Source organism: Scyliorhinus canicula, chromosome 15 (genome assembly GCF_902713615.1).
Source record: "Scyliorhinus canicula chromosome 15, sScyCan1.1, whole genome shotgun sequence".
Taxonomy (NCBI): Eukaryota; Metazoa; Chordata; class Chondrichthyes; order Carcharhiniformes; family Scyliorhinidae; genus Scyliorhinus; species Scyliorhinus canicula.
Genome location: NC_052160.1, coordinates 15,176,802 through 15,198,120, shown reverse-complemented (window position 1 = coordinate 15,198,120; position 21,319 = coordinate 15,176,802). Strand labels below are relative to the sequence as shown.

The 21,319-nt window shown below is 46.4% G+C and overlaps 1 protein-coding gene across 2 annotated transcripts in view; it reads left to right on the top strand.

The window, feature by feature from the left end:
* LOC119978110 (general transcription factor 3C polypeptide 1) overlaps positions 1 to 21,319 on the top strand; it is an 81,172-nt gene that overhangs the window by 51,200 nt on the left and 8,653 nt on the right. For both annotated transcript variants that reach the window (XM_038819506.1, XM_038819507.1), the window contains 9 exons: positions 2,901 to 2,982; positions 4,405 to 4,517; positions 5,417 to 5,479; positions 7,425 to 7,518; positions 11,287 to 11,459; positions 11,876 to 12,160; positions 13,430 to 13,677; positions 16,678 to 16,964; positions 19,796 to 20,657. In XM_038819506.1, the coding sequence (XP_038675434.1) occupies positions 2,901 to 2,982; positions 4,405 to 4,517; positions 5,417 to 5,479; positions 7,425 to 7,518; positions 11,287 to 11,459; positions 11,876 to 12,160; positions 13,430 to 13,677; positions 16,678 to 16,964; positions 19,796 to 20,657 (2,207 nt within the window). The remainder of the gene's footprint in view (positions 1 to 2,900; positions 2,983 to 4,404; positions 4,518 to 5,416; positions 5,480 to 7,424; positions 7,519 to 11,286; positions 11,460 to 11,875; positions 12,161 to 13,429; positions 13,678 to 16,677; positions 16,965 to 19,795; positions 20,658 to 21,319) is intronic.

Genomic DNA, 21,319 nt, shown 5'->3' with positions numbered 1-21,319 from the left:
TCCAAGTCCACGCTTGTCTAGTCGAGTACATCGCTTTTGACGTCGAAAAAGATGCTTGTATGATCTGAAGCAGAGACTTTACAGTGTGCCATGCTAGCATATGGCTTGGCAGCTGGCATAAAAGGGAATCCCAAGATCTTCTGTAAGCATAAAAATGATACAAAGGTAGTAAAATAAACAGTAAGGCCGATTAAGGATGATAATATAAAAAAGGGGACTTGCACATGGAGGCAGGAGAAATAGCGGAAGTATTAATTGCGTGCGTTGCATCTGCCTTTACATAGGAAGATGATGCTACCCAGGTCAAGGTGAGAGAGGAGTTAACCTGATACATTAAAAGAATTTACAATTGTGAGGGAGATGGTATTAGAAAGGCTATCTTCACCTAAACTTGATAATGTACCAGGTCCGGATGAGATGGATATCAAGGTACTGAGGGAAATGAGAGTGGAGATTGTAGAGGCATTATTGATAATCTTCCAGTCTGCCTTAGTCACAGGGGTGGTGCTGTACACTGGAGAATTGGGAATGTTGAAAAAAGAATCCAGGGATGAAGCCGGCAGCTACAGATCAGTCAGTTTGACTTCAGTGGTAGGTAAACTTCTGGAAAGTATTCAGGGCAAAATCAATAGTTACTTTGGCAAGTTCAGGATAATTAAGGGAAGGAAAATCATGTTTAACTAACTTGCTGGAATTTTAGAGGAGATAACAGAGAAGGTTGATGAGGGCAAAGCTGGTGATTATCATAGAATTTACAGTGCAGATGGAGGCCATTCGGCCCATCGAGTCTGCACTGGCTCTTGGAAAGAGCACCCTACCCAAGGTCAACACCTCCACCCTATAACCCCACCCAAGACTACGGGCAATTTTGGACACTATGGGCAATTTATCATGGCCAATCCACCTAACCAGCACATCTTTGGACTGTCGGAGGAAACCGGAGCACCCGGAGGAAACCCACGCACACACGAGGAGGATGTGCAGACTCCGCACAGACAGTGACCCAAGCTGGAATCGAACCTGGGACCCTGGAGCTGTGAAGCATTTGTGCTATCCACAATGCTACCGTGCTGCCCCACAATGCTACCGTGCTGCCCCTATGTAGCGTATGTGGATTTTCAAAAGGCTTTTGATGCAGTGCAGCATAACAGGTAAGAGTGCTATTCTAGCATATAGAATGAGAAGCTCATGGGATAAAGGGAAAGAAGGCTCTTGGATCTGAAATTGGCTGTGTGGCAGGAAGCAGAAAATGATAAATGGTTGTTTTTCAGCTTGAAGGAAGGTTTGTAGTGGAGTTCCCCGGGACCTTTGGGCATAGGGACCTTTGTGAATTGGGACCCTTGCTCTTCCTATTAATGACCCAGACTGTGGACAGCACGGTAGCACAAGTGGTTAGCACTGTGGCTTCACAATGCCAGAGTCCCAGGCTCGATTCCCTGCTGGGTCTGTGTGGAGTCTGCACGTTCTCCCCGAGTCTGCGTGGGTTTCCTCCGGGTGCTCCGGTTCCCTCCCATAGTCCAAAGATTAGGTGGATTGGCCATGCTAAATTGCCCTTGGTGTCCAAAAAAAGATTATATGGGGTTATTGGGGTACAGGGATAGGGTGGAAGTGAGGGCTTAAGTGGGTTGGTGCAGACTCGATGGGCCGAATGGCCTCCTTCTGCACTGTATGTTCTATGTTCATGTCATAGTTTCAGAATTTGCAGGTAATATGATGTTTGGAACCAATGAAGATAGTCTTGAACGTCAAAATGATATAGGCACGTTGGTGGATAAGGCAGACAAGTGGCAGATGAAGTTCAATGCCGAGAAGTATGGGATAATTCATTTTGGCAGGAAGAATGTGGAGAGACCGTAGAAAGGAAAGGGTCAAACACTAAATGAGGTGCAGGAACAGAGGGACCTAGGTGTGTATGTCCAAAAGTCATTGAAGATGGCAGGATATGTATTGTGAGAAACGGGGAACAAATAGCATTTTTTGCTGACGGGCCTGTGGTATTCTTAGTAGAGGAGACCCAGTCTTATGTATCACACTAAGTAGTTTAATGCAAGTTTCGAGCTGTACATCTTCATGTCCTGGAACCTCCCTTAATCTCAGCCTTGGGGTGGCACTAGATAGTGGTGAGGCATTTTCTTTGTAGTGCATAGTGCAAAAAGTGTCACAGGTACTGCTGCCAGAGTCACTGCTGTGGGCCAAAGCCAGTCCAATCTCTCGGGAGGCGGGGAGAGAATGAGAGAGGCAGAAAGGATGCTGGAACTCATTTTTGGATTTTCCTTTTAATTCACGTTCAGCTGATGATGTCCCTGTGATGGTGACATTCTAAAAAATGATCACAAAAGGTTAGACAGTGCCAGGATCCCAGGTTCAATTCCCGCTTGGGTCACTGTCTGTGGGAGTTTCCAAGTTCTCCCTGTGTCTGTGTGTTTCTTCCGGGTGCTCCCGTTTTCTCCAAGAGTCCAAAGACGTGCTTGTTAGGTGATTTGGGCATTCTGAATTCTCCCTCTGTGTACCCGAACAGGTGCCGGAATGTGGCTACTGGGGGCTTTTGTCAGTAACTTCATTGCAGTGTTAATGTCAGCCTACTTGTGACAGTGAAGAGTATTATAATATACTCTTATTAAGGGAAAGCTAGATGGGCAGCTGAGGGAGAAAGGAAAAGAAATATATGCTGATCGGAGGGGTGGGATGATACTATGTTGATCAGAAAAGTTGCTGTAAACCAATTGGGCTAAATGGCCGGTTTCAGTGCTGCTGGCTGTTAATGATGCAACCTGAAAGCGCTTGGTTTAATAAACATGACTTTCGGCTTCTCCAAATGTGTCCAGTACCTGCTGGATATTTTAGCAGAGCTTTTTTAAAAATTAAATGCTTCACTCATTCTACTTTTTTAATGTTGGCAGAATTTGTCTTGCTGAAGTCCATGAAGATCATGCTTTGATCAATGAAATTATGAATAAAAAGAACAATTACCAGGACAGCAAGGTAAACAGAAACACGACTGTGCGTCATTCTCTTTCCAGGTGGACCACTGGGTAATGTCATGGAAATAAATTTGTGTTCGAGATCCAGGACGGTGGGAACTACATGATGATGATGGTCAATTCAAGAGGGTAGCTTCCAAGCCCCAAGTTTAGACTATAGAATCATCGAATGGTTGCAGCACGGAAGGAGGCCATTTGGCCCGTCGAATCGATGCAAACTCTCTCTCCAAGAGCAATTTGGCTAGTCCCACTCGCTTGTCCTTTCCTCCTATCCCTTGTCGGCCTGTGGAATTCATTACCAAAGGAAGTAGTTGAAGCCAAAACATTGTCTGTTTTCAAGAATCAATTAGATGTAGCACTTGGGGCAAAGGGGATCAAAGGATACGGGGTGAAGGCTATTGACTTGGATGATCAGCCATGATCATAATGAATGGCGGAGCAGGCTCAAAGGGCCGATTGGCTTCCTGTTTTTTATGTTTCATTTGCCTGTTCTCTTTCACCCTACCAAATGTATTGTTTTGATCCTTACATCCTTAAAATCTCTCCCTGTTGTTACGTGTTCACAGTAGGTGTACCTCTTAAGATAATTTTGATCTAATCGTAGTAATAATGCAGACTGCTGAAATCGCAGTAATAATGCAACCTGCACAACTCGCAGTAATAATGCAGCATGCACAAATCATAGTAATAATGCAGCCTGCTCAAATCGCAGTATCAATGCAACCTGCACCAATGCAACCTGCACAAAGCGCAGTAATAATGCAGCCTGCACAAATCGCAGTAATAATGCAGCCTGCACAAATCGCAGTATCAATGCAGCCTGCACAAATCGCAGTATCAATGCAGCCTGCACAAATCACAGTAATAATGCAGCCTGCACAAATCGCAGTAATAATGCAGCCTGCACAAATCGCAGTATCAGTGCAGCCTGCACAAATCGCAGTAATAATGCAGCCTGCACAAATCGCAGTAATAATGCAGCCTGCACAACTCGCAGTAATAATGCAACCTGCACAACTTGCAGTAACAATACAGCCTGCTCAAATCGTAGTAATAATGCAGCCTTACTAAATTTGATTATTCTGACTTTACAATTACTGAAAAGTTGCCAAAAATAGGTTTTGTGCGTTTAGAGGCTGGGTTTCTGGATGAAAATCCCCACTCCAGAATGGATGAAAATAACCAACCCGAGGGACAAGGGGCATGCACTGCTCTGAGCTGTTGATGCTGAGGTCTGCCGAAGGAATGTTCAAAGTTTCCTTTAAAGGACTGCTAGTTTCTTGATGGACCATGCTTGACCATGGCTGGAGGGGGTCTATTTTTTGATTGCTTTGTGTTATTTGTGGAAAGCACCTGTCAGTAGTACACTGTGCCCTTTAGGTCAAATACCCTTGCGTTGAAACAACTGCTTTAAATTGCACAGGTTTGTGCCGAGGAGTTTAAAGAATTTGTCGGAAGATTGAGGCAGAAATTCACCTCTGCAATAGGATCCGGAAATATTGAAATTCCAGATACGCTGCAGGAATTATTTGCCAGGTAAAGTGCTGATTGCAGGTTTTTATTTGAAACAATGTGTATCTGGTATATTGAAATAATAGCATAGTTGTGATGCTGCAACAGTCTCTGGTTGTGTAGTGCTCCCAGAAGTGTTGCGAGCACACATTTGTAAAGTTGAGGGTTTGTACATAATTGTCTTGATTTTTGACTTTTAAGTTGAAGTCTCATGACTAAACTTAAAACAGCATCGCAGGCACGGCTACGGACCAAGTGCTAGAAAATGGGATTGGAATAGAAAGTTCCTTGATGGCCGACACAGACGTGATGGACTGAAAGGCCTCTTTCTAAGCTATAAAACTCTATGACTCTAAAATTGTTTGCTGATCAAACTACATGCCAATGTTTAATATCACCCATATGCAGAGCAATGTTTATCAAAATATTTTACACGGGAAAATAAGTTGTCAAACCAATTATATGTGAACCAATGATCATTTTACATGTACCAAATTATAGGAGCTAAATGTGTTGAGTGACAAAGTGCACTAACTGATGTCAGCTAGCTGCCAGTTTAACCTTTACTTGACTGGCATCTGAGTCCTTCCATGAAATACCCCACAATGGTATCATCCGAGTCCATTTGCAGGACATACTGAGCAGAAATAGAACACAATGCGTCTGCAGCGACCCTCTGAAAGAGCGCTCTACCTCGGCCCACTCCCTATCTGCCCTATCCCTGTAACCCCACCTAACCACATCTTTGGACACCAATGTTGCGTTTTGGAGTTAGCATTTTTCTACCGTCACCTTATGCGAGCCATGAGGAGATGGAAGAAAGAGAATTTGTAAACCTCGTGGTGAGTTAACTACAAGGTTTGCTGTTTTCCTTCCTTCTAAATGCACATTGTTCCTCGTTTTGTATTTTATGCTTTATCTAGGTTCAAGATATTGGTAGTTGGGGAAGAAGGCAATGAAAACCAGGAGCAGGATAACATCAAAAGGTAAGTTATTCATTTAAATACACATTTTCAAAGATCAGGGGCTGGATTTTCCGCACCCCGACGCCGAAAATGCGGCAGGCGCGGAGAATCCATTTCCCCGCATGGAATCAGGACTGGCGCTGATTCTCCGGGCCCCGAAAAGCACGCCGTGCCGCCTATCACCGACTTGCGGCCATTGCTGGAGGCCCGCTCTGCCGTTCTCTGTCCCAGACCGGCCGAAGTCCTGACGGCGTGGATGTAACGTGGTCCTGCCGGTCGGGATATTGATGTGGCGGCTGCGGACTCGGTCCGTGGCTGCCCTGGTCGGGGGCAGGCCGATCGAGGGCAAGGGGGGGCCTTATACACGGCCGTGCAATTTTTGGGCGAGTGTTCAGGGTTAGGCACGCGGCCAATCGGGGAACTATGTTCAGGGTCCAGCTCCACAGACCGAGTCTGCCATGGAGCAAGGCCCGGCCGCTGAAGGCCGCCGTGTGCATGCGCGGCCTCCGACCCGGAAGTGCGGGGGCCCGTATCTGCAGCAAAAGCTGCTAGTTTTACGCTGGTTTAGTGCTAGCCCCCTGCAGGGCGAGAAATATGTGGCCCTTTCACGCTAGTTTTCTGGCGTGGATGTCCACAATTTTTACGACGGCGTGGGGACATAGTTCCAAAAATAAAAAATTAGATACTGAAGTACAAGCAGTGGTATGGCGAGACAATGCTCGACTGAATATCACCTTAACAAACAAAAGAGATTCCTGTACATATAAAAGGCAATTTCTGTTTCTGGTGGTTGTCTGATACAGGTTTAGGTAGTGTACAGTAGTAATAGATACCTGAAATGCTACAAATCATTACAGAGGAAGGGGGGAGGTACATTGGGTCTGAAGTTCCGACCCTCTTCCAGCAAAAAGTATATGTTAGTGATACATTTTCACTTTGTCAATTCATTATGTCCCGTTTTCCATCTGTATCTACCAAAATCTATCCCTTAGAGTAATAAGGGACTGGAAGCACTAGTTTTGTACAATTTAGAAGGGCAGTGTTACCAAGGGTTTGCACAATAAAACAGACCATTTTGTTGGCACCAAAGAAGAGTTTGAATCAAGTAGGAAGAGTCTCGCTGATAGTAGCCAATTAGCTGCAGCCTGTTGTTGACAAACCAATCAGTATAAATGGAAGTAAAATGCTGCTGATGCTGGAAATGTGAAATAAAAAGAGAAAATGCTGGATAAACCCAGCAGATCTGGCTGCATTTGTAGCGCGGGAAAGAGAGTTAGCATTTCAATTCCACATGACCTGTTTACAGAACGAAGAGGGACAGAAATGTAATGAATTATGTAGTTGGATGGGTGGGAGGAGCAGAACAGGAGGTCAGGAGTAGGTCGGAGCTAAGGAGAGATTGACAAAAATGCCATTGACGTCGTAAAATAGAAGAATCTCTTATAAGAGAACAAGGGTCAGTGCTCAATGGAAGGAAAACTCAACAGCAAGGGACAGGTGGCCATGTGGGGGAAGGGTGGGGTTTTATTGCAACAAGCCAAGGGAACAAAAGGTGGGGGAGGCGGTCGCGATGGTGGGGTAAGATCCCAGTTAAGTTCTTAAAACTAAATGTTGAGTCCAGAAGGCTGTTAGAGTGCCAAATGGGAAGATGAGGCGTTGGTCTTCCAGTCTGCATTGGGCATCACTGGAGCATTGCAACAGGCCAAGGGCGGACATGCGGGCACGAGAGCAAGGTGCTGAGTTGAAGTGGCAAGCAACTGGAAGGTTAGGGGTCATGTTTGCAGGCGGAATGAAGGTGTTCCGCCAAGCGGTCATCCGGTCTGCGTTTAGCCTCCCCGATGTAGAGGAGACCACGTTGGGAGCAGCAAATACAGTAGACCAATTGATGGAGCATAAAGTGAGTTGTAGATAAATGTACTGGGTGTATAAATATCATGGATTTGAAGCTTTTTTTTTTGTTTTACAGCACCGATGATATTCATTACTTGGTCCTGCAGAATTTCATTCAGAGCACGCTGGCTCTCTCGGATACACAGATGAAATCGTGCCAGTCATTTCAGGTATTTTTGTAGCTAAGCCTCGTTTCAAATTCGCGTGACTATTTTGAAAACATATTGCATTTTTAATTTGGAATCCGACTTCTTAATGTTTTAAGTAAAGAAAGACTTGTATTTATACAGTACGTTACATGAGAAGAGAATGTCTCAGAATGTTTTCTTTTTTTTAATAAATTTAGATTACCCAATTATTTTTTCCAATTAAGGGGCAATTTAGCATGGCCAATCCACCTAGCCTGCACATTTTTGGGTTGTGGGGGCGAAACCCACGCAGACACGGGGAGAATGTGCAAACTCCACACGGACAGTGACCCAGAGCCGGGATCGAACCTGGGACCTCAGCGCCGTGAAGCGGTTGTGCTAACCACTAGGCCACCGTGCTGCCCTTCAGAATGTTTTCTAATCGATCATGTACTTTTGAAGACCAGTCGCTGTTGTAATGTAGGAAACACAGCAGCTAAATGGTGGGTCAAACCTCCCACAAACAACACACGTGATCATGGCCAGGATGATCCGTTCGTGTGATGCTTGCTGAAAGATAATATTGACCAGACACCAAAGTTAACTCCCTGTGCTTCAAAATCGTGCCATGGGATCTTTTCCATCCACCTGAGATGGCAGATTGGGCCTCGGTTTAACACCTCATCTGAAAGCCAGCATCTCTGAAAATGCTGCTCTCCCTCAGTAATGCATCGAAGCGTCAGCCTTGATTTTTGTACTCGAGCCCTGGCGTGGGACTTGAACCCAGAATCTCGCAACTCGGACGGGAGTACTCCGGCTCAGTAACATATGGAGGGCATCGCTATCAAGCTACTCTGTCTGTCCGTCTATCACTGTCCCTGTAATGGTACTGAATAATGAATAACCAATTGGTTAAAAATGTAGCGGCCCTGCCAGCAGCTTTGCTGGTTAAGGTGGTTAACCGTTGGACCAGTTAAATCTTAGATACTGCAGCATTAACTAGTCTAATGAACTGAGTTGCAGAACTGCTGGGCTAGTTTGGGGGTGGCAATCTGCACGTGAGGCCCTTGCAAGAACTGAATTGAATTCACTTGTCATATTGCTGATTGGCTTAGAACCCTGTGCAGTCACTGCATAGATTCGCATAACAGAGGCTGTATCAATCGTAGGTTAAATGTCGTACAGTAGCAGTACGGTAACTAGGCTGAGCACTTATTTTTAAAGTTCATTTCTATGGGATATGGGTGTCACTGGTTAGGCCAGTATTTACTGTCCATCCCTAATTGCCCTTGAGAAGGTGGTGCTGAGCTGCTTCTTGAACCGTTAAAGTCCATTTGGTGTAGATACACCCACAGCGCTGTTAGGGAGGGAGTTCCAGGATTCTGACCAATGACAGTGAAGCAATGGCCGATATATTTCCAAGTCAGGGTGATGAGTGACTTGGAGGGGAACATCCAGGTGGTGCTGGTGCCATGGATCCGATGATCGTGTCCTTCTGGATGGTAGTAGTCATGGGTTTAGAAGCTGCTGTCTAAGGAGACTGAAACCCATCTGGAAGGCAGTTAGTTCCTCTGGTCGGCCTGCCCTCCGACCATCCGCCCCTTCGGGTGTTCCTACCTCCACCTGCTGTTCCGGATCAGCTGTGTGGTGAGCTCCAGATAGTATCCCAGGAGCCTCTTCACTAACATGCCCAGCCGAGGTGAGAGTCTCTGGGATGGTGGAGGGTGTTGGAGACAGCTGTGATGGAAAATCACATGTCAGCCTCTGACCCGAACCCGGGGTCTCATGACCGTCGGGCAGAGGGCTGCTGTGGCATTGACTGGGGGTGGGGGAAGCCAAATGGACCCGCCCCATCTTCAGCAGGTCCTATAAGTCGCAAGACTAGACGCATGATTAGACCACGGTGGCGGGGGGAGGTGCGCTTTAGGGTGAGCGTTATGTGGGGGTGAGGATGATGTGTGGGTGGTGTTTGTGTGGGGGGGGGGGGGGGCAGTTGGCACGCGTGTCATGGGGAGCCTCACCTAAGCAGGGTCTAACTTCCTCGCTCTCGGCCAAACTCCACTTACGCGACCTCCCATTCCTCCAGGCCGCCGACCGCGTCCAGGGCCCTCTGCTCTGCCATGGTGAGTGGTCCCCCCTCATGCCTCCTCCCATTCCCAGCGGCTGCGTGCGGCCTTTTGGAGGAGGGGGGGTTAGAAACAGAAGATGACCGTGTTCAACAGTCCAGGGGGTGGAGAGCTGGTGGCTCCAGTGGCCAGGGCACCCGGCCATGACGACCGGTATGGGTACCGGCATGTGGTGCAAGGTGGGGGTCAGGCCACCCTCTCTGGAGTCGGGTTACATGTGTGAGGGATGGTGGTTGGTGCTGCCTACTCACCCTGGCCGCCCTGAGCAGGTTGTGAAGTTTCTTCCTGCACTGCTGGCCGGTCCAGACTACATTGTCCAAGGTGCTGACCACCTCTGCTATCTGCGCCCAGACACGGTGAACGGTGATGGCTGGCAGCCTCCCTTCCCTGACTGGGATACAGGGTCATCCTCCTCTCCTCCACAGTGTCCAGGAGGTTCTCCAGCTCTGCAAAATGTGGGACTGCGTGTCTTACTGCCATCTTGTTGGTATGGGTGTGTGTATGTGGGGAGTGAAGTGTGTATGTGTGGCTGCAGCTTGTCAGCCTCCTGAGTGTCAATCGTGAAACCCATGAATCCCGCATCGTTTCTCATTGGAGTCGATTGTGTTCCGCGTGGCCCCGGTGCTAGCCCCTTAACAATAGCAGAATCAGTCCAGGTGTGGCGCCAGTTTTGCTGTCATGGAAGTCGACGGATTCTGTGTTGGCGTCAACACTTAGTCTCATAAACGAAGAATCCCGCCGAAATACTTCTCTGATACACAAAGATCCTATTGCGTTCTTTCTTTTCTCCTCCCTGCTGCCTTGTTGGCTTGGTACAAAGACTGTTGAAGACTGTGTACTTCCCCTCTACCTTGATCCTATCCCTTTTCCCACATGGCCCCTATCCTGTGTTGTTCCATTTTTCTCGCAATCTTACCTTTTGCCGCTATTCACACTCTTCAATCCTTAATAGCAACATTAACACACACACACACCCCTTTATCAATCTCTCCTTTTCCGACCTACCCCCCTGTTCTCTTCTGTCCCACCACTTCCACCTGCCTCTACAATCATATTATTCGTCACATTTCTGCCTCCCTTCCGTTCTGTTCAAGGATCATATGGACTCGAAACATTAACTCTGTTTCTCTCTCCACAGATGGTGCTGAGTTTATACAACACTTTGTTTTTATTTCAGAAATCCAGCATCCACAGTACTTTGCTTTTAAAAGACTGAAGAATGTACCACTGGTAAAATGTATTTGAGAAAAACAAATAATAGATTACAATATCACTGTCTAGTCCAGTAAGAAGTCTTACAACACCAGGTTAAAGTCCAACAGGTTTGTTTCAAACACTAGCTTTCGGAGCACTGCTCCTTCCTCAGCTAAATGGAGAGGTATGAAGAGGTTCATACCTCTCCATTCACCTGAGGAAGGAGCAGTGCTCCGAAAGCTGTGTTTGAAACAAACCTGTTTGGACTTTAACCTGGTGTTGTAAGACTTCTTACTATGCTCACCCCAGTCCAACGCCGGCATCTCCACATCACTGTCTAGTCCAACTGAGAAAATGAGCCACATTCCTTGCTGTCGAATGTTAAGGCTGATTTGATTCTATGCATATTCAACTTGTGTTAAATCAGGATGGAGTATGCGTTTGGTGTAAATTGTGTCTTGTAATTTTGTACAAACTATTATTTCCTTAGACTTTTCACCTATACAAACAGTACAAGGATGAAGTCCTGGTGAAAGTGTTCCTCGAGTTTCAACAGCGAAGCTTGGTCAACCGTCGCAGGGTCAGCAAAGCGTTGGGTCCCAAGAAGAGCCGAGCATTGCCCTTTGCGCCAATGTCTTACCAACTATCACAGGCGTACTACAGGTGTGCAGTGACGCTTTTACAAATGGAACCGCCAATCTCCAACTATTTGTCAATGTTAGTTTTTACAATGAATGCAAAGTGGATTTAGTTTGGGTGGTGAGTTGCTTCTGTGTAGTGAATTAGGAATCCACATTGCACCCACTTAATTTTGGGGGGTAAAATTTAATTTAAAAATTGAAACCACGATGTGAATGTTGTTCAAAGTTTGCTCCAAATGGCAAACCTCAAATGGTTTACAGCTTCAAGTATTGAACTTCTGTGTGGGTCAAAGTTGTGCAGCATAGCATCCACAAAAGAGAAATCGATGTGATTGTTGCAAAGCTGCCCTTGCTGCACGGTCGATGCTTGGTGGCTTTGTTTTGCGTTCAGAGAACTCTTCAGCCCCTGTAACGTTTCATCTGGATGGTTTGTTCTAGGAACTTCATGTGGCGGTTTCCCAGTAACATCTGTTCAGAATCATATCATTTTGTTCAGAAGTTGAAGAACGCGGGAAAGGCAGACCTGCCCAACACCTTCTCGTTCCAGGATAAAGAGACCTTTGCTGGGACAGAAATGGTCACCTACCCTTTGGACGGAAAAGGCGGCTACTGCGTAGCGACAATATCCCTGTTTATCCTTGGCCTGCTCTCTTTCCATGTCTCAATACCTGAGCAGATTGTGGTTGTGGACAGCACGCTTGTAGATAATGAAGTGATAAAAAGGTAAGGGGGTCTGGTTACTGTAAAGGCTTCCCTCCACACACCCCCAACCCCAATCCACCACTGCATTTTGGATACCTAGTGTTAATTCAGTGCACCTTTGTAAATCCTACTGTTATTTGTATCTCACTTCTAATCAATACTCTCAAATACTTTTTGAGCTGAGTGAGGGATCTGAATTTAACATCAGAATTAACTTTTTAACGCCAATGTTTTTATGCGAGCCAGATTGATTCCTCATTGATAATCAGAAGTCTCAATATATTTTAGCGTCTGTTTGGCCCGCTACAGCTTTTCAAAATTGTTTTCCGCCAGAAAAAAAATGGAATAGTCCAAATAGATAAATAAAACAGCAATGAGGGAATTTGGTATCTTTTCAAAAATTAACAAATTATAGGAAGTCAGCCATGTTGCACGAAGAGCACCCTGAACTGATTACTCTATGACCTGTCCAGAACTAAACCACCCAACAGCTGACCGTGACTAGCTCCCTGAGAAGGGAAATGAATGGCTGACATCTTGGGTAGAACCTCTCCATCGACCCTCTAATGGTGTAGTTGACTCTCCAAATGTAGAAAAGGTCACCCAACCAAGCCCAAGACTCTGGGTGGAGTAGGAGGCCTCCACCCAAGCAGAACTCGACTCTGGGCTAGCAACGAGGCAACGGCGAGGACATCCCGCCTTCGCCCCTCGTCTGAAGCACCGATGAGTCTGATGATGAGCAGGCGCCATAAAGTCTATGTATCGTTGTGAGCAAGAAAATGGGCAAAATAACCTAGTGCTGCTAACTACAAATATTGTTAATAGGCAACATGTGCAGAATGGAAATGTGTGGCTGGCTGGCAAGTGGTATAGGTCAATATAGAAATGTGATACCAAAGAGAAAATGCTGGAAAATCTCATCAGGCCTGGCAGCATCTGTTGGGAGAGAAAAGAGCTTGTGTTTCGAGTCCAGATGACACTTTGTCAAAGTTTTCTCTTTGGTTTCAGATTCCAACATCCGCAGTAATTTGCTTTTATATAGAAATGTGATGGTTGTCCCAGCTTTTCGTCTTGTTATTGTGCACACTCTTGTGTTATTTTGTTGCTGTATTGTAGAATTCGGATAAGAACAAGGGAAAGTGTGAGAAACTGGTAAAGCGTAGACAATTTATGGCTGTTAGATCTGCACTTCAGGCTATTGTGTTGCACCAGCTGCAAGTGCAATAATTTGAGCCTGGGATTGATTGTGGGAAGAGGGGGCTTGATTCAACTCTGTTTTGGCATTTGTAGGTTGGGGAAGGAAGGCATAGATGACTATGTGGACGATGAACTGGAAGAAACGGGAAACAAGCCCAAATTTGAAGTGAAGGCTCCTCAGGCTTCGCATACCAATTACTTGCTAATGAGAGGGTATTATGCACCAGGTATTGTCAGCACACGCAACCTCAACCCTAATGATAACATTGTAGTCAACTCGTGCCAAGTGAAGTTAAAAGTCCGCTCAACACCAGCTCATGGATGCTTGAGTACCCACGATGGTGAGTTATTAATCTTTTTGTGTTAATGTAGTCATTGAATCCTGTTGATTTAAATATTTCTCTCGCTCTTTTCTCCTAAATTATGTAGATTCCCCCCCCCACTTTCTAAATGGTTGTTTTGTGCCTTCGTGTTTAACTTTTCACGACATGCATGTGACCCCCAAATGAAATTTGAACGCTCCCCTCCCCCTGAGTAATTGATGAAGGGGTTGATGACGGCGTTGCTGTAAATGTTGCTTATTCTGAAGCTTATCATACGATCCAAGCTTTACAATGTGCGAGATTACCTGCACCACCTGACAACTGTATTTGCAGCGCGCCCAGCTGGACAGACAGGTGGGCTCAGATGTATGACCACAATTTAATAAAAAGAATTGCAAAGATTTTCAGGGTTTATTGCTTTAGTGGATTCGCTGCACCAAATTAATTAATTATATCCACTGGGGGTTTTTTTTTCTCCTCGTATTTTTGGTGAAGGTTGTTAGCTTTTCGGCCCGCTAGTTTGTCATTGCAGTTTTAATCGTCAATTGGAGCCATCAGGAAGAACAAAGAAAAGTACAGCACAGGAACAGGCCCTTTGGCCCTCCAAGCTTGCGCCGACCACGCTGCCTGCCTAAACTAAAATCTTCTACATTTCCGGGGTCCATATCCCTCTATTCCCATCTTATTCATGTATTTGTCGAGACGACCCTTAAACATCACTATTGTCCCTGCTTCCACCACCTCCTTCGACAGTGAGTTCCAGGCACCCACTACCCTCTGTGTAAAAAACCTGCCTCGTACATCTACTCTAAACCTAGCTCCTCGCACCTTGAACCTATGCCCCCTAGTAATTGACCCCTCTACCCTGGGAAATCTGACTATCCACTCTGTCTATGCCCCTCATCATTTTGTAGACCTCTGTCAGGTCGCCCCTCAACCTCCTTTGTTCCAGTGAGAACAAACCAAGTTTATTCAACCTCCCCTCATAGCTAATGTCCTCCATACCAGGAAAAATCCTGGTAAATCTCTTCTGCAGCCCCTCCAAAGCCTCGACATCCCTCTGGTAGTGTGGCGACCAGAACACGATACTCCAAGTGTGGCCTAAGACATAATGTGAATCCCGTATCTTTGGCAGGTGAATATATAAGTTGTGTAGAAGGTCAAACTAGATTCATTAAATGGTAGGTAAAAAATCCATTTTAAATGGCCAAGGGGACAACTACTTGTGCTGTAGGGCCCCAGCGTACAAGAGCTTCAATAAAACCAGTCCAATAAATAGGCTTAATAGCAAATTCCAGTCATTTTCCTGCAAACCGTTAGATGGAGTACCACACCGTGACAGTGATGTAGTGCAATTTAGAGGCATAGAGAATGACTAGAGTGAACATACCCTATTGACAAAACTCAGTTTGCCACCACTAGCAATTTGGTGTGCTCTGTAACTGATTGCCTTGATCTTAACTCAGTGTTTTAAACCCATGTGTTTTTTTCTCAATGTGGCACCAGCTACTGAATCACGGTACAGTCCCTCCAACCCAGCGTCCTCAGGACTGAGGCATGTCCAATTTCAGATTTTCCCGGATAGTGGATTGCCTGTTTAAATTGTGCATTTTCGTCAATGTGAAGCTATGATCAGCGACTATCGTGTCTGAGGAGACAGCCATTTTGGGCAGTTCATCCCCGAAACTCGTTAAACACTTGCTCCTACACCCAATCGTAAACAAGTATTTCCATCTTTAATCTTAGTCTTGTTGCAAGTTTGACAAGAACAGACTTTCACGAGGGCAGCACGCTGGCACAGGGCTAGCACTGCTGCCTATGGCGCTGGGGACCCGGGTTCGAAACCCGGCCCTGGGTCACTGTCCGTGTGGAGTTTGCACATTCTCCCCGTGTTTGCGTGGGTTTCGCCCCCACAACCCAAAGATGTGCAGGGTAGGTGGATTGGCCACGTTAAATTGCCCCTTAATTGGAAAAAAAAATCATTGGGTACTTTTTTTTAAATTTTTAATTAAAAAAAAAAAAAAAATTTTTTTTAAAGGACAGACTTTCACAGGTTAAAAAAAATGGGTCAGGTTTCTAATTCTGCTGCTTCAGAATGATGTCAGCGACCGCTCTGTGCACGTGTGAACGACTCTGCAAGCGCAGAGCAATCTCGGCGACCATCTTTAACATTGGCGAGCAGGTGGCAGAGGTGGCAACACACCAGTGAGACACAAGTAATGAAAGTTATTTCATGTGATAACATACAAACAAGCAAGGAAAATGATAAAATTGTTCTAAAATTATAAAAATATAAATACTGAGTCGTGCCCTCAGAGAAAAAGTGTCCTGTTTTTGGACAGTTTTGGTTTTGGACAGCTGGATTTGGGGTACTGTACCTGTGTTACTAATTTGACTCCCAAGTGGATCATTAGTGATCTCACCATCATTAGTGATAATGAGAGTTTTCTGTATCCTGTGGGATAGTTTATGTATTCTGTGGGATAGAGGGCAGCACTGTAGCACAGTGGTTCGCAATGTTGCTTTACAGCTCCAGAGTTCAGATTTGATTCCCCGCTGGGTCACTATCTGTGCGGAGTCTGCACGTTCTCCCCGTGTCTGCGTAGGTTTCCTCCGGGTGCTCCGGTTTCCTCCCACAGTCCAAAGATGTGCAAGTTAGGTGGATTGGACATGCTAAATTGCCCTTAGTGTCCAAAAAGGCGCGATGGGGTTATTGGGTTACGGGGGTAGGGTGGAAGTGAGGGTCTGTGCATACTCGATGGGCCTAATGGCCTTCTTCTGCACTGTATGTTCTATGTCCAATGTTTTGTCCGCACTGCCTGATGTACATCAGGATGATGCACGGTGGAGACTATCATTCTTCAGAACCAACTAGGAAAAGTTTTTTGTTTTCTTCAGAATTTAACGTATTTTATTCCTAAACATTACCTCTTTTTGAAGGGTTTATGTTTCTACGACAATTGTTTTGTTAAGTGCTGTCAAACCTAAACAGCTTCTAATGCCTTGTACTCAAAACAGGTTCAGCTACTTTGTCCAAAACTGCATCAGGGCCCGATGCTCTTCCTCGTTCGTTCACAAAGGTGTTCAGTCCCGGCACTGATGTGTATGTTGGAGAGAACGTTAAGAAGCAGCTTGTCGAGGAACTCGGGTACAGCCCTGAGGACATGGCAGCCATGCAGGAAATCGCCGGGGAAGTTGAAGCATGCTCTAGCTTTGGGTTGGAGACAGTGGAACTCGGCAAGAAATGTGTTCGGTATGAGGATGTGCTGAATGGAAGGACCAGGACTTTGAAACAGTATCTGCAGGTTTGCCTTAAATACGACGTATTTGTGATTTTTGAGGGGCATTTATCCAATTGCTGGGTGACTAAACATTTCCAAGTTGAAATCAATCGTGATATTATGCATTTGTAAATCCTATACTTGCTGACAAGCCCAGTATGAACATAGGAATTAGGAGCAGAAGTCGGCAATTCAGCCCTTCGAGCCTGCTCGGCCATTCAATCAGATCATGACTGATCTCTTCCTGGTCTCAAATCCACATCCCTGCCTGTTCCCCATATCCCTTTAACCTATTTTTTTTATCAGAAAAGAAGTAGGTTAAGATAATACCTGAATTTTTTAACCTGGTCGTACTTCCTTTTGCATTAGTCAACTTCTTCACAATGACAAATACGAGTGATGTAAAAATACGGTTATGTGGTCATTTTTTAAAAAATGTATTATTCAATGACCTTTTCAAATATGTAGTGAGATCATTTTGATGTCTAACAATGTGGTTACTACAGGTTGAGCTTCCTCATCTGAAATTCCACAAACTGGAAGAAAAATTCCATATCCGCATTTTTTTTCAGGTGTCGACATGACGTCAAGAGTGGGAAATCCCACAATGCTCTGGGAAGGTCCTTGGGCTATGCGCAGGTTCCCAATTTACATCGCATGTGCGCAGTTTGCAACCAGCGCCGCACATGCGCAGTTCCCAACGCGTGCCGTATAGTTCCCAATGCGTGCAGCACATGCACAGTTCCCAATGCAGGCCGAGCAGTTTCCAACGTGCACCGCACGTGCGCAGTTTGCAACCCGTGCCACACATGCGCAGTTCCCAACGCGTGCAGCACATGTGCAGTTCCCAACGCATGCCATGCAGTACCCAACCCGTGCCGCACATGCACAGTTCCCAATGCGTGCAGCACGTGCGCAGTTCCCAATGCATGCCATGCAGTACCCAACCCGTGCCGCACATGCACAGTTCCCAACGCATGCAGCACATGCGCAGTTCCCAACGCATTCCATGCAGTACCCAACCCGTGCCGCACACGCGCAGTTCCCAACGTGTGCAGCACATGCGCAGTTCCCAACGCATGCCATGCAGTACCCAACCCGTGTCGCACATGCGCAGTTCCCAACGCGTGCAGCACATGCGCAGTTCCCAATGCATGCTGTGCAGTTCCCAACGTGCACCACACATGCGCAGTTCCCAACGTATGCAGCACATGCGCAGTTCCCAATGCATGCCATGCAGTATCCAACCCGTGTCGCACATGCGCAGTACCCAACCCGTGTCGCACATGCGCAGTACCCAACCCGTGTCTCACATGCGCAGTACCCAACCCATGCCGCACATGCGCAGTTCGCAACCTGTGCCGCACATGCGCAGCTCCCAACGCACATGCACATTATATTCTGAAATCCTAAAAATTCCCAAATCCAATACGCAGGCGGCCCCAAGCATTTTGGATAAGGGATGCTCAACCTGATCTTTCCTGAAATCATTTTTTTTTTTTCCTTCTTCTGAGTGCCAAAGAGACCTCCTGGCTATGGTTCAGAACTCCATCTGTAAAATGCTGCCTAAGTAGCTAATTCTGCAAGTTTACCACTTGTCAGTTATCACAATGAGGAGATTGGGGAGGGGTGACTGGTGGGAGCTGCGGAGTCGTTAATGATTGTAACTGATCATCCTGCATTCCTGACCACACATTGGGATGGGGCAAAGCTAAATTAGGCATCAATTGCCTCATGTGCACACAGTAGCAGCAGCAGCAACAATACCTTAGACATTCTTGTCCAGTTATTTACGATACCGTTTCAATTTACAAAACTGTAAACTAGGGCAGAGTAGACCCTCCCTTAAAAAAAAAGCAGCAGGAACTTGTATAGCACCTTTAAAGTAGTCAGAGTTCCCCAAGTCCTTTACAGGGACATTGTTAAACATTTGATTCTAAGCCAGATGTGGAGCTTTAAGAACAGGTGTCCAAAAGCTTGATTAAAGAGCAAAGCCCCGAGGCCTATCTTTAGCCGTAGCCTATTTGGTAGCATTTTGAGTCGCAAGGTTTTGTGTTCAAGTCCCACTCCAGGTCTTTGAGCACAAATTCAAGGCTGCCGCTCCAATGCAGCAGTGAGGGGGCGCCTGCCGGTGCTGATTTTCTGATGAGATTTCAAACCGAGCCAGCTTGTGTGGATGTAAAAGATCTCATTGCACTATTCTGAGAGAAAACGGGGGGGCATTCTCCCTGGGATCCTGGCCACTGTTTAACCCTCAATCAACATCACAAAAATACAGATTATCTGGTCACCGCCACATCTATTCATATTTGTGGGAGATTCCTGCGCAACAATTGGCTGCCGTCTTTCCCACAGAGTCCCTTCAAAGTTCTTCAAAACCTTTGAGACATATGGGGGGCAATTCTCCGAGCCTCGTGCCGGGCCGTAGATTTGCCGCAACCGCGCCCCGACGCCGGCGCACGATTCTACGAGGTGCAGAGAATCAGCGGCATTTGCGCTGGTTCTCCGGTGCAACAGTGCGAACACTTGGGCCCAATATCGGAGAATTGCCCCCATGGTACTTGTGAAAAGTGCGATTTCAATAAAGTCTTTTTTTTTAAAAGAGAGCATTTTTCTTTGGGAATTGCAGAGTTTTGGGTCCGAGGCACACTGCTGGTGGAGTGATGGAAAACATCGGTCAGCTCAAATCATTTTGGAAATTAATATCATTCCTTGCTATTTAAAATGATGGGCTAGAGTTACTGCTCATTTCTTGTCAAAGGCTGGATTTATAAGTCTGTCGAGCAGCTTGAGGAAAAGTGATTTTTCAGTTTTAAGACGTTTCATTCGGCACTATATTTTCTCCCGTCTTGCAGGATTTGATTGCGTTGGACCAAATAGTGGAAGTTGGTGGCTTGACAGAGCGGCTGGTTGCTGTAACGCACGGGTACCCATGGCTGCTTCATCCATTCCGTGTCTGTAAAAGCACCACGAGCACCGGGCCAGCGAGTCCTACTGATGTGGCCCCCAAAGGTAGGACAGAATCTAGTGCAGAAAACGATGAGGAAAGTATGGAAGACATTGAAGGAGATCAAGATGATACAAAGCCCGATTCTAGCACAGCAGGCACTGAGAAAGGAAGTAAGCAGCGTGGATTGGAGGCCGCTACTGGACAGAATGTCACTGTACATTCAAGTAATGTGCAGACACTGACTGGAAGTAGAAAAAGAACCATTGAGGAAATGGAAGGTGAAATTGTTGGCCACGGGCTTCCAGTTAAAATTCCTCATGCAGGAGATGGACCTTCTGAGTTGAGCTGCAATTTGAGAGAACCTCGAGGCAGCACAGTGGATGAAACGAAGGCTGGCTCCCTACAATCAATCAAATCCCCCGAGAGTGGATCAGGAGAGGCGGATGCTGAACGTAGTCAGGATGAAGATCGGAATGCAGATAGAAGCTGCAAGGTGTTCAGCTCTTCGTGCGACGTTAAAGATCCAGGCTTCGCACCAGCAGCGAGCCAGCCAGACGAGCAGCCCGTGGGAGAAGACGGAGAAGGACAGCTGATGTTTTCCCAACACGCACCTGCGGTGGGCGAGCGGCAGAGTGAATCCCCTCCACCTGTACATGGACAGGTTCTTCAGGAAGATAATCCGGTGGTGGGTCCAGAGGAACGTTTACAACAAGACAGAAGTTTTCAAGTGAACAAGAGTGAGGACACACCCAAGCTTCAGGAAGAAGGTAACCCATATCTACAAGCTTACAGCACATAACTCCCCATGTCTGCGTGGGTTTCTTCCGGGTGCTCCGGTTTCCTCCCACAGATGTGCAGGTTAGGTGGATTGGCCATGCTAAATTGCCCTTCGTGTCCAAAAAGGTTAGGTGGGGTTACTGGGTTACGGGTGTGGGCTTAAGTGGGGTGCTATTTCCAATGGCTGGTGCAGACTCGATGGGCTGAATGGTCTCCTCCTGCACTGTAAATTCTATGATAACACGCACAGTGCAGGGGAACATAATAACAAACATAACGACCTATGCCTTGAACGAATATAGCTTTTGTACTGCTCTGGAGAAGAGGTTTCTCTCTCCACAGATGCTGCCAGACCTGCAGTTTTCCCAGCATTTTCTGTTTTATTCTAGCTTTATTCTAGGTCCTGGTGCCTTTAAGTCAGTGTTTATCGAACTTTTTTTCCGGGGACCTATTTTTACCAACCGGCCGACCTTCGCGACCCACACCAACTGACCTGCGCGCCCCACGCCGGCCAACCTTTGCGCCCCACGCCGGCTGACCACGCCCCACACCAGCCGACCTGCGCGACCCACCATTTTTTCTTACCTTGCTGCTGACAAAAATGGAGGAAATGGTTTTGGGTCCCTTTGGACCCAATGGTCCCTTTGGCTCC